Source organism: Stegastes partitus, unplaced genomic scaffold, assembly GCF_000690725.1.
Source record: "Stegastes partitus isolate 25-593 unplaced genomic scaffold, Stegastes_partitus-1.0.2 Scaffold1224, whole genome shotgun sequence".
Classification (NCBI taxonomy): Eukaryota; Metazoa; Chordata; class Actinopteri; family Pomacentridae; genus Stegastes; species Stegastes partitus.
In genome coordinates this window covers 169162-181645 of record NW_007578955.1, presented here as the reverse complement: position 1 = coordinate 181645, position 12484 = coordinate 169162, and the positions used below count along the sequence as shown (strand labels likewise).

General features: G+C 43.1%; 1 protein-coding gene across 1 annotated transcript in view; it reads right to left on the bottom strand.

Annotated features, from left to right (window-relative positions):
• The window catches only part of pacs1 (phosphofurin acidic cluster sorting protein 1), a 60818-nt gene extending 50556 nt beyond the window's left edge, over window positions 1-10262 (bottom strand). Inside the window, exon 1 of the mRNA XM_008297493.1 lies at window positions 9753-10262. Within this exon, the coding sequence (XP_008295715.1) occupies window positions 9753-9907 (155 nt within the window). The 5' untranslated portion in view covers window positions 9908-10262. The remainder of the gene's footprint in view (window positions 1-9752) is intronic.
• Between the last annotated feature and the right edge of the window lie 2222 nt (window positions 10263-12484).

Genomic DNA, 12484 nt, shown 5'->3' with positions numbered 1-12484 from the left:
AAAAATGGAATCAACAACTCTTCAAAAGACACTCTAAACATAAGACAAATGCTAACTAAATACAGAGATTTTTGAAGAAACTGTGCACTACAGGAGTCGTGTTGGCACACACCCCAAACTCGGGCACAATTGAAGACATGTCAATAAATTATTGTGTGTAATCCTTAAACACAGCCACTGTGTCAAGGTCAATCTGTGTTAAGTGCATTACAAGCTTGTGTTATCACTCAGGGGAAACAGTGTGTAACCTGAGCTGGAGAGGATTACAGACGTGTGCACGCGCTATTTGCATGGACGCAGGTACAAAGCTGCAGCTCTGGGTTTTTATGTTTGAATGCGGTTGACGTATTCAAAGAGTCCGAGTGTGCATCTTTTTCCATATGCAAATTAACCACTGAAAAATTTCAACAGCGTGACATGGACGGTTTTTCCCCCGGCGTGGTTTGGAGTAGAGGCTCCACAAAGAGCTGAAAAATGTCGATCAGCGCTCACCAAAGCTCAAGATTGCATCCTCAAATGTCTTATTGTGTCCAAAATCCAAAGAGTTTGCTGCTAAATTTTCAAATTAAGACACTGGAATTAGAGAAACGTCTTTAAAAAACATACTCCAACCATTTTATGTTTAAAAAATAGCTGCAGATTAATGTAACAGATGACAGGTATGCAAAAAACGAGAGGTGCAATTTAATCTAAGATTTATCCCTGAGCGCTGGACTTTTATTTTGTCGTCTCACATTTCTATCCGAGGATCCAGCTCAGGTTTCCGCAGGTCAAAAGCGGGCTCAATGGGACAGAAAAATGCTTTGTCATAACACGATCTAGTGCGATTTTGGACCTGTTGTCATCATGATTTGTGTTTCCCGCACGGCTCGTCCTTTTATGTAAGCGGACGCCTCTGTGCCCTTGTTTATAACACATTAGATGTGAGCAAAGCATATGTCAGTGACATTGTGTGTGAGTGGGTGTCACTACACCTTGGGAATCTCTGCGTGTGTGTGTGTGTGTGTGTGTGTGTGTGTGTGTGTGTGTGCACTAGCTGCCAGATGGGAGTCTATGAATCCACAGCAGGGGGAATCACTGCCAGAAGTCAACAGCAAGTGTAGCTCTCAAAAAAAACACACAAACATTACAATACCGCAACAAAGGCCTCCTCCTCCGACCACAGCAGTTTCACAGCGCCATCGACCACAAGCTCGACGCTGCAGCAGGAGAACAACTCAGATTCATTACTAACGTTCTGGCCTCCTCCTTTTAGACCCCGTGTGAGAGAAACAAACAACAGCCACCAGCCAAAGTCACTTGTGTTTGTCTGCTGTTGTTGTCTAATAGCTCCTCATCACCGAAAACTGGCTTTAAAAGCAGAGACGGAGGCAGTTGGAACGAGCCACACCGACACCACGTCTGCCTGGAAATGTGTAGCACTGGAGGTTGTTTTTAACCTTATTGGTTTTGGACCAGCACCGCCTGACAGTGTTTGGTTAACGGAGTTTAACCTGCGGCAGGTCTTCGAGGCTGATGCGACGTCTTTTGCTGCCACGGAGGAAGCTAATTAAGGATGAGTGAAAAATAACTCGAAAGCATCTCGACTAGGGACCAAAATCATCTGTCAGGCTTCCAGAAATGATTCTGGTTAGTGCAATGATGAGGAGCTTGGAGGTGTGGGGGGGGAGAGACAAAAATGAAAAATGTTAACAGCCAGAGAGACTCATTCAAATGTGGGGTTTAAATGTTTCTGTTTTATGAGAAGAGATTTCAAGCAGGAGGACTATTTTCCTCCTGGGAGCAACAACACTGTGGGGGAACTTTCCCAGCAGGGCGACTTTCGATATTAAAAAAAGCCTGATTGCAAAAACAACTGCTATAAAAAGTTGTTTTCCGTTTTGTATTTGGGTCAATATGGTAACAAACACTTTCCATTATGGATCAACTTTGGGCGACTGGCTGAATTCGTCACTGATGGGTGTTTCTGAAGCGATTGTTGTCATTTGATTTTGCTCGTTTTATGGTCAACTTGGTAAATAATAACCTGTAAAGCGCCACACAGTTGGAGTTGAGTATGTTCCAGTAACAACGGAGGTCATTAGGTTACTGTCATGAGCCCTAAAGGTTGCAGGCAGGTCCAGATTTCATTCTAACAGTCATCTAAATGTTGTATGACGTGTCCGCTGCCTCTGAAAGAGTCTTTTCAGACAGTAAAGGCTAGCTGACAGGTACAGGCAAGGCTAGAGTACAGAAAAACCTCCACTAAAGGTCTGCCTGCCACCAGTTTACATGCTTTGATTAACTAAACTAAAGAGCCGGGTCTCCCAGAGTGATCGCAATACGTTGAGAACAAAGACACTCATCTATTCATGCAATTAGAAGAAAATTTTACACAAGTCATTTTCAAAAATTCGACGGTGCAAGCTTGTCACTGGATGTAGGCTGAAAAGCCAAACTACTGCAAGAGCAAGATGTATTTGTGAAACATAGAAGGAATCAAAACCAAACTTGGTCCTGACGCATCAATACCATCAATACAAACTCTTTACAGCCAGAGATTTAAAGCACAGAGTTACGTGAAGCTCGGACAAAGATAAGTTATTTGTCTACAGATCTGAGCGCGATAAAGCATCAAAGTAGGGAAGACTATCCATCATCCATGAAGACACTGCATCGAGAAACATCAGAGGATTCATCAACCAGGTCCAAGAACTGTCCACAACCAATCAGGATCTGCACGGACAGGTGTCTGAGCTGCAGCAGCTGGCGTCCAAACAGAAAGCTTGTATCAGACTGAGGCAGCAACAGAGGAGCAGACGTGGACAGGACAGCTCTCAGAAAGTGGAGGAGGTTAGAGGAGAAGATTGGGAATCTGCTTGAGAAGGAGCAGACCGACGGTGAACTCCTAGTGGTCAGGTTGGAATCATCTGAACAAGCAAACAGAGGCAGAGCTGGAGAGATGGACTTCTACCATAGACGTCTCTCTGCATCGCCACAGAGAAAAGGACAACACAAGGCCACCGACAGAGCTACGAGTCTGTGGTCTCTGCAGAACAGGTGGGATACAGACTGAACAGTAAGAAATGTGTCTCTGTGATCCTAAACTTCACAGCAACAGATTCTATCGGTAGAGGGACGTGCTGCATACGTAACAAGCTGACAGACACGTAATTAGAACATCCAGAATATGACAATTATCTTGACGGAGCTCATTATACACATGACACTACATGTATTTACTGTTTTCTCTACTTTTTATCCTCTTGTTCAGGTTTTTATTCTATTTCATAAATATTTTGTTTTCCTTTTTAAATTTCTCACCTCCTTTGTTTTTTTTAATTTAAAATACCCTTGATGCTTTGGCAATACCATTAACCTGATATTCAAGGCAGTAAAGCAACCTGAACTGAACTGAACTGGAGAGAAAACGAGCAGGATGCAGCTCTACGATAAAATAAGATTTCACTATTTTTAAATAATAAAAAATAGAAATCAATATGTGGCCGCCAAAGTTGATATTGTTGTGGGCCGCCATGAATTAATCAGTGTCTGAAAAGGACTGAGCTGATGCAATTTTTAAATAGTTTTCCAAATAGCGTTGGATATTAGTTTCTGTACAAACCCAGCAAAAGTCTTCAATCAATAAGGCCTTCAATATGAATCTTTTGACTCATTTTCAAGCCTCTGAGCTTGTTATCCTGCAAATTTTATTCCCAGGAAGGTCCATGAGCAAGCATTTACACAACTACTGCACTAAAACTAAAATAAAACTTGGCAACAACTGTACCAGAAAAAAAAGGTGGAATACTGTAATGATGAGAAACTATAAAAACTGTGAACATATCAGTATATATCTGCAAAATAACTGTATTTATTAGCTGATCATTTACACAGTAAAACTCTGTAAATTAATGGTCACACATTGTTGGAAAACTAATTACGATTAGTTATTAAAAATTAAATGTCTTTTTTTTCTGTGATTTTACTGTATTTTCTCTGTAATAAGAAAATCTGAAAAATAAAACTTAAAAATTAGTTTCCTATATGTAAACATAAATGCAGATTTTTGATGCTGTAATATGTACTGTTTTGCCTTATTTAGCATGTAAATTAACACTTTTTTCTGTGATTTCACTAAATAATATTTGTAATTTAACAAATTAACCAAGCAATTTAACTGAAAAACATCTGTAAAATAAGTTTGAAATAATGTGTAGTTTTTCAGTCCTTTTCAAAATAAAAGCAAAATATTAATTACATTTAAATACAGTAAAAAATAAAATTACAGTCAAGCATTGCAAAATAACTTATGATATGGGCATTACTTACAGTTTTGGCCTGTTTTTTTGTTTTTTTGGGTTTTTTTTAGGGTTAACAAATGAATTAACACTTTATTCTGTGATTTTAACAATTATTATCTGTAATTTAACCAAACAGGCAAAATCTACAAAATAACTATAAATTGCTTATAAAATTACAGTTCCAAACATTCTTTTTTTTTTAAACCGTGCGGGTATCACAGCACAGAAACACACAGCAGTGAAAATGACTTGACTCGGTTATCGGCTTCTTAAAACGCTGCGAGAGGTTTCGCTGCAGGGTTTAAGAGCCTTCAAGCTTCTGAGAAGCTCATTTTTGTGGTTAGCCAAATATTTTAGTGGCTAACCATTTCAAATGCAATATTATTACGCTGACTAACACGGGGGGGAAAATACATTCCAGAGTCTTGGATAAACAGATCATTATAGCGAAATGGTCATGCATGTGATCATTTCCCATCTCTCCCTGGGGCTTGAGGCTGGAAGGCCACTAGCAGAAACAGTAAATAATCGTGGTAAGTTGGTTGAGGAGGAGGAGGAGGAGGAGGAGGTTTATACACTCTATCTCCCTTCATCTCCAGCAGGCGAGCCGAGCCGCAGAGGAAACTTCAGACCTCTCGGCCACTCAGCTGTGCGGAAGAGCAAGCGGCGCCAAGGCGAGTGGTAAAGCCAAAGCGCCTTAATGAACACCACTGGCCCGTCTGTGTGTCTGTGTGTGTGTGTGTGCACGTATGCAGCGGCCTGTTGGCACTCTCGCCGTTTCTTTCCATTTGTGTGCGTTCAGCAGCCGGTGTTTAGAGGGGCAGGCTGGATAATCTAACGCTGACACTCGAGGAATGGCGTGTGACGTCCCGCTATTGTGTTTGCAGGGCAATTACAGCAAACGAGTCAAACAAATGCACGATGTATAATTCAGCACATCCTGCATTTCTGCACTGCACTTCCTCACGCCAGCAGTATTCATTACCAGACCAGTAGATGGGCATTTATTTTTAATGTAATGACCCTGCTGTTTTCACTTATTTATATGTTTATTTTTAGTTCCAAATTGACAGTATGTACTTACGATACACGTTCTTATGCACTGACTGCGAAGAATTCCAACAAATGAGCTTGGCGGATCAAAAATCTTTGAGATGTTGGATTCCATTTTTTGGCTGATGAGGGTTAAAAACAAAGCAACTAAAACCTGAAGTGTCCCCAGAGTGTAAGTGGTGAACCATGCTATGATGAAACAAAGAAAAAAGGGAAAGTTCTCTTCTCAGGGTTGACTAACAAGTGCAAAATCAAGGGAAGTACACTCATTTGAATGTGCATCTTTTCAGGCTGCACAATTGATCGAATAATTATGACTTCCTGCATTTCACTGAACATGATCAGCTGTGATATTGATCATCTGAATGCATGCTGTGGTCATGGAAAACACAAATCAGATCAAGTACTTCCTAAACTAACAGCCATCCACGAGGGACAAATTCGGATGTTTTGGCTTCACTTTTAGGAAACCGTCATGCAGCTGTGCAAAACCTTACTGTGTGTTGCAGCTGCAGTCCAGCGCAGAAGAGCAATATGCAAACAAAGAGCACGCTGGGAAAAAAGTCTTCAGCAGAAGGTGAGATGCTGGAGCCTCGATCAAGTGGTTGGACGATCCGGTCTTGGATTAAGCGATGTTAAGAAGAACGACTTGTGTTTGTGCACAAAAGCTCCTCCAGCAGCAGCAGTACAATGAATGCATGAAGGCCAAGTAGAAAAACATCAGGGGTGTTATCTCACTGAATCCCTGTCCTTGTCCTGCATCAACTCAAATATCCAGAACAGCAACTCTATGCAGGGTGTCACCGTATTGCATAATGTGACAATAAAAGCAGCTCTTCTGTTGTTTTGCTTTTCATATTTTGCTCCTAGGAGATGGACCGTGCGTATGTACCTGCCACAGTTTGATGCCAATGTTTGTGGACAACATAGAAAGACCGATTTGTTATCATTTTGGTCGTCATCACGCTGCCTAAGCTTCTTCTGAGAGTGTCTGACTCTAAAATGTTGAGCTTTTGCTTTAAGTAAAAGTTAAATCTAAGATCCTTCCTTGTGCAGCTTAATTCTTAGATCATACTTACATGTTCCTTTGACCAGTGGCCACAAAATAAATCTGAGCAACTACAAGATAATTACAAGAATAAAAAGCCAGAAAACCACATTTCTGCTTCACTACATCTATCCTGACTTTTTTTTTCCCTAATCTTTGCCATTTGCATGTAAATCATCAACTACTTCAGTTACTGGTTGAAGTGGCCGCACGTGCAACCTGTAATGAGGGTTTAAAAAAAGCACTACGTGGGGCAAAGAGGTTGGAAAGCACTGAAGCATACCAAGCCTTTCTGCTTAGAAAACACTGAGCTAATACCCAACATCCATCTAAGGACCTGAGTCACGGGACTTTCCCCTCAGCTTTGCGAGGAGGCCTTCTTTAATGATGCAAGGCGGTGAGCGCGGCAACAGGGCTCATTCCTGGAATACCTGATGCAGAGTAGCCGCACACAGAGGCCTGAACTAAACTCTGCTGGATGCTGGAATCCAAACCATGTGCGGCGTGAACACTGGCGGCCACAGTCAGGACATTCCACCTGACAGTAAAATACACCTGAGAGCTGCTAATCCTTATTCACTACAGCCTCTATATTTGCGAGGTGAAGTGTCAAGCCCGCTAGAGCAGCTGCTGTGCTCATCAGTGGCATCATTTGGCTGCGAGAAAATGAAAGTTTGACCCCCCCGAGGTGAGGGATAAGAACCGATGAAGTGAGCAGAGGGGATGGTGCCAAGCGCCCGTTCACCAGCGTGTCTGCCTTGATGACACTGCAGAACCTAGAAGAGACAGCAGAGAGAGGAATCACCCAGCACGCCACGCTGAGAGAGCTGGTCTGGAGCCAGTGGGATGATTTATTCCTCTCTAGTAAAGAAAAGAAGGTCAGCAAGGCCGAACGCAGAAATGACCTGAGAGGCACTCACGCTGTGTTGATGGATATGAGGAAGGGTGGAGCTGGTGTTCACATGATGGTGTTGTTGTGCTACTGAACAAACACTCAGGGTACTGTGGTTGCAGCACACTTGCAAAATTTGACTCATGATGACTGCTCAACCGACAGATATCATCTCTCACTCTGAAATATTTCCTGTTACTCCCCGCTGAATAAATGCCACAAAACACGCAATCATGGGCGGATATATTTAGCACTTTTCCAGGTTTCTGTACAAGTTGGGATATTTGGATTGCGCAGCTGAATGCATGTTTGTGTCTGCGAGGGTGAAAAGTCAACCCACAGTAACGGCACAAACCAGAAACCAAGTGGCATTTTGGGTAGACAGGAAGAGGTTACAGCAACAACAGCTCGACCGGAGGGGGGGAAGTTCACAGTCCTCACTGCAGCAACAAAGATTAAGCAACAAGAAGCAAATAGGCTACACTCAGCTAACTGGAAGACATCACTACGCCTGATTTATTTAGAGTCTGTAGCAGGTTCTTCGAGCTCTGGATTAACTGTCAGCACCATTTCTGTAGACGTTCCTGTTGCCTGTGTCTGAGAGAAATCCTATTTAAATGTAGATGACAGAGTCACCGCTTCTTCTTCCATCTCCCAGTCTCATCCTGTTTCTCTCCAATCCCCCCCCTCGTCTTTTTCCTTCTTCTTCTTCTTCTTCTGGCTCTGTGCGTCTCCCTGTGTTTCTGCATCTGCAGTGAAATCGAAGATATTTGACGAACCGTGACGGCTGCTGAAAAAAGCTCCCCTCCAAAAAAAAGGAAAAAAAGTCCACAATCACATTTCGGAGCCTGCACATATTGAAAATCAGCTGTGGATATCCACACACAGGATGTAATGATCTCAACAGAAAGGTCAGGAGGAGAGAGAGATTTAAAATGCAGACTAACAATGGATGTTTTATTCAAGCGACCTGCTCCAAAATAAAGATCCAAGACTGTATCATTTATTCACAAGTGCCTGGTGCGCACACACACACACACACACACACTTTGCTAAAATGCTAAGAAGCAAAACACACCCCTGAGGCTTTGCTTCTAAACCAGTAAAGCCCCAAAGCATTTTAGAAAGCAGCATTAAGATGTCAGCATGTGAGCTTTGTGTGATGATGACCGTGGTGCTTTTACCAGCGTGCTTTATTCCCACTAATTGCTTTCAGTAACCTAAACATCTGGGCTCATCTGACAGGATGCAGGTCACGCTTAAGACTGTGAAAAAAAAAAACACCACAAATTTAGACGGGAACTTTACATTCCATCGGAAAGTTACGGCTTGATTTAACAGGTGAAATCTGCCCTATAAAGACGAGCGAATCCACAAATAACACATTCTGAGGTTTCTATACGACTGTTTGCACTTTGACATGCTGTAAAATCCATCACCGGCCCTCCTGCTGGAGGCTTCATCTGGGCTGGAAAACACTTCTGCTGTTAACCTTTGACCTTGAGTCTAACTCATGACCTGCAGTTATTACAGCAGCATCGTAAACACAGGACAAACTTCGGCCGCTCGGATCTGATATCACGGGTCACATCAGGAAGTGGATCTTCTTCCTCCGTCAGCGGTGTGACACGCACGCCGGCCGGCTGAATCACTTCTCAGACTGGCTGTTGAGCCTTTCAGTCAGACAAAGAGACCTACTTCAGCTGCTTTGTTTGGGGCTGAGCTCAGGTGGATAAGGTGTCGCGCCTATTGTGACCTTGCTGCAATGCCCTGACAAACACACACTTGTGTTACAACATCAACCATCAGCATGTCAAGGCAGTCAAAATGTGACAATAAATCTGGCTTCTGGAGTCGCCTCAGAGACGATTCCTGCTTTTCTGTTCCACCACAACCCAGCACATCCCGGCGGCTGGTGTTTGCAGCTGTTTCATTCAGGGATACAAACTGGCTCCTTACAGCTGAAGTGACAGTCTGCGACCAAATGCTTCGTCAATCTTTTGTGTCTGCATTGATCAGGTGGGCAACAACTGAGGCTATCCGCTGGGGAGAAGGCTGCAGCTGCTCCGACACGCAGCCTTATGAGGGTAGAACAGAACCAGGGAACATGTCAGTATGTGTTAACAATAAGGCTGGAGAGGCTGCTGATCATTTGGGAGAGCTGCTGGTGGTCAACATGAGGACTGGGGACCACAGAAAGTGTTCAGATGGCAAACAAAGGGTCCAGATCACAGGTTAATGTAACAGCTACAGCAAATAAAATGCTCATTAGTGGTTTAGATGGGACCTCCTTTGCATAGCAGAGCAGCATTAAATGAGGCGTTCTACACAGGCACCCATGGGTGTTTGTCTGTTTGCGATCCCCCAGAGGAGACACGCTGCCTGGGTCATTTCCCATTCACAACCAGCCCAAAAATGATAAGTCATGCTCGGCTTAGGCTACCCGGTTTTCTCCCCGGCCCCCCTTTGCACATACCTCGGCACACAGCTGGGCGAGGAGCGGTCCACCTCCCAGGTGGCGTACAGGTTCATGTGGACCGGCCGGTTGGAGGTGATGCTGACCGGCTTGGAGGGCTGCATGTGCGGCGAAGGGACGCCCCCAGTCCGCGGGAGCCCTCCTCGCTCCGACATCCCGGAGGCTGGAGGGGGACTTTCAGACGGAGCCTAACGGGGGGAAGACCCGCGCTGCGCTGCCTGCTCCGTGTGTCCTTCTCCTGGTGCCGTCGGCGCTTCTTCTCCTCCTCTTGCCTCTTATTTGTGTTTTTTTTTTTCAGGCTCCTCTCGGTTCAAACGGAAAGTTGCTCCGCTCGTTGCTAATCGCCGCCCGACAGTGAAAACATTGCAGTCGTCGGGGCTTCGGAGGCGAAGGCAGGCGGCGAATCCCGGCGTCCGTCTCCCGTCTCCGCGCGGAACTTGGTGTCGGCTCGGTGTGTGTTTCGGCTGCTGCTGTTTGTCGGTGCAGGAAGCGGAAATTTCTCTCGCCGAAGTCGCACAATGAGCAGAAAGCAACGAGAGCAGCAGCAGCAGCAGCGGCGGCGGCGCAGCGGAGCAACGCCTCTTCACAGAGTCCTGAGCAGGAAGGGCGGCCAATGGAGAGGCGCGCTCTGCGAAACCCCACCTCGTTCTGCACGATACAGCCCACAGCAGCACCCAGCAGCACCCAACAGCACCCAGCAGCACCCAACAGCACCCAACAGAACCCAACAGAACCCAGCAGCACCCGCACGGCCATAAACAGCAGCCAAACTGATTTGTTATCATTTAAATATTTGTAATAATATTTTTGTTATGACTAGAATTAGCCGGTTTGTTAGCTTACACAGCTACATGTCAACACAGCTCATTGTTTTTAAACACATTTTATTTATTTTTAAAACAAATCTATTACTGCTGGTGTCATTGGCAACACTTTGTCTTTATTTTCAAATATATATTTTCTGGTTTACTTTTCAAATGCATTCCTTTTTCCACAATAGGCTGCATGGTTGGATAGCTTTTTCTTTTTTTCTTTTTTTTTTTTTTAGCTGTATTTCAATAAAGCTTATTGAGTTGAATCTAGGGAGATTATTATTATATTAAAAAAAAAAAAAGTTGTTATCAGCAGTATTACGATGAGTACTGGTATTATTAGTGTTAATTTTCTGTTTATATAAAAGGGTATATAAATGAAAAAAATATATATTTATATCACTTTTCATTTAAATCTACCCAATAATAATATAATACGCCACATAGTTGACGTTATTTTAATTAGGCTCAATTAATTCTATCGAGAGAGTTTTTTTTTTAAATTTTTATTTATTTCTAATTAAATGTAATATTATTATTGTTATGCATTTTTTCTTTTTATTGTGTTTGTAACATAATGACCCTTGAGCTGACTAATACAACACAACACTAACACATATTGACACATAAGTCAGTTCAGGTGGGGCACTATCTTTCCATTTGACATACATGATGCTAATTCATTCATCCAGCTAGCAAATGTAGGCAGTTGTTCATCTTTCCATTGCACAGAGATACATCACTTGGCTGTAATATGGGCGATTCTAGACATTTTTACATCAGCTTTCATCACAGGAGCGTGTGCCAGGCCTTAAAAGGTGCTATATGAGTGCAGACCATTCCCAGCAGGATTACTCCTGGTTCTGCAGGGATGGTTATTCCTGTAATGTCATTAAGCACCTGGAGTATAGAATATTAACTTAGGCATGGACAGGCCAAGAACATGTGTATCAGTGTTTCTATTCCAGTTTTATATCCTGGGCAGACCTGAGTACTGAGACTTTACTCTGTACAACCTATCAGGTGTATAGTACTGTATGTTCTAGAGAGAAGATTGGATTTTTTTAGGTCTAGTGTTAAAAGAAAAGCACTGACGACGAATGCACTGTGCTTGCTCCTCTGTACCTGATGTAAACTGCAATTTTGTGATATCATCTCTAAGTGTTTAGTACAGTGTATGCTGTGTGGCATACAAATACAAAAAGGAAACCCTTATATGCTACCTGTGAACATGCCAGTACTCACTATATTCATACATACAAAACAAATATATGAAAGAAATATGATCAAAGTGCTCTGTACTAGCTGCAGCTGCATTGATGTCAGTTTGAAACATCTCATCAGATCGATACCAGGACTGGCAAACTATACATTATCTATCAGACCAGACTTATGTGCATATTTAACCCAGTTAACAATAGGATATCATTACACAAACTAATCAAATAGATGGTTGACACCAATGACACGCAGTGAGGAAAACACCTCTTCCACCTTACGAGTGTATTGATTTAAACCAGTCAGAGTCAATATTTACCCATCATCCACTGGTTTTGTCTTACATCAGTGTTGTATTTACATTATACGGAGCTAAAGCGAAACCTTCCTATAGGAGAACTGGATGCATTCTGTTGTTTTATTGGGGATCGGTGTGGGTACATGTGTGAATTGTTCTATTTTCGGCCTAGATTGGCCTCTGACTGGAGCCTCAGGTGTCGCTGAAATGATTCCCATTAGTCACACACACACACACACACACGTACACATGTGCGCGCGCAAGCACACACCTTCTTTCAGTTGTGAGCAAGCAGATATACAAAGGTGCAAAACCGGTTACAGTCTGTGAATTCAGCTTGCTTTTGTTTCATGCACATAACTTGTTGATACCTGATATGACAGTCAGCAGGGCTTTTACTTGTC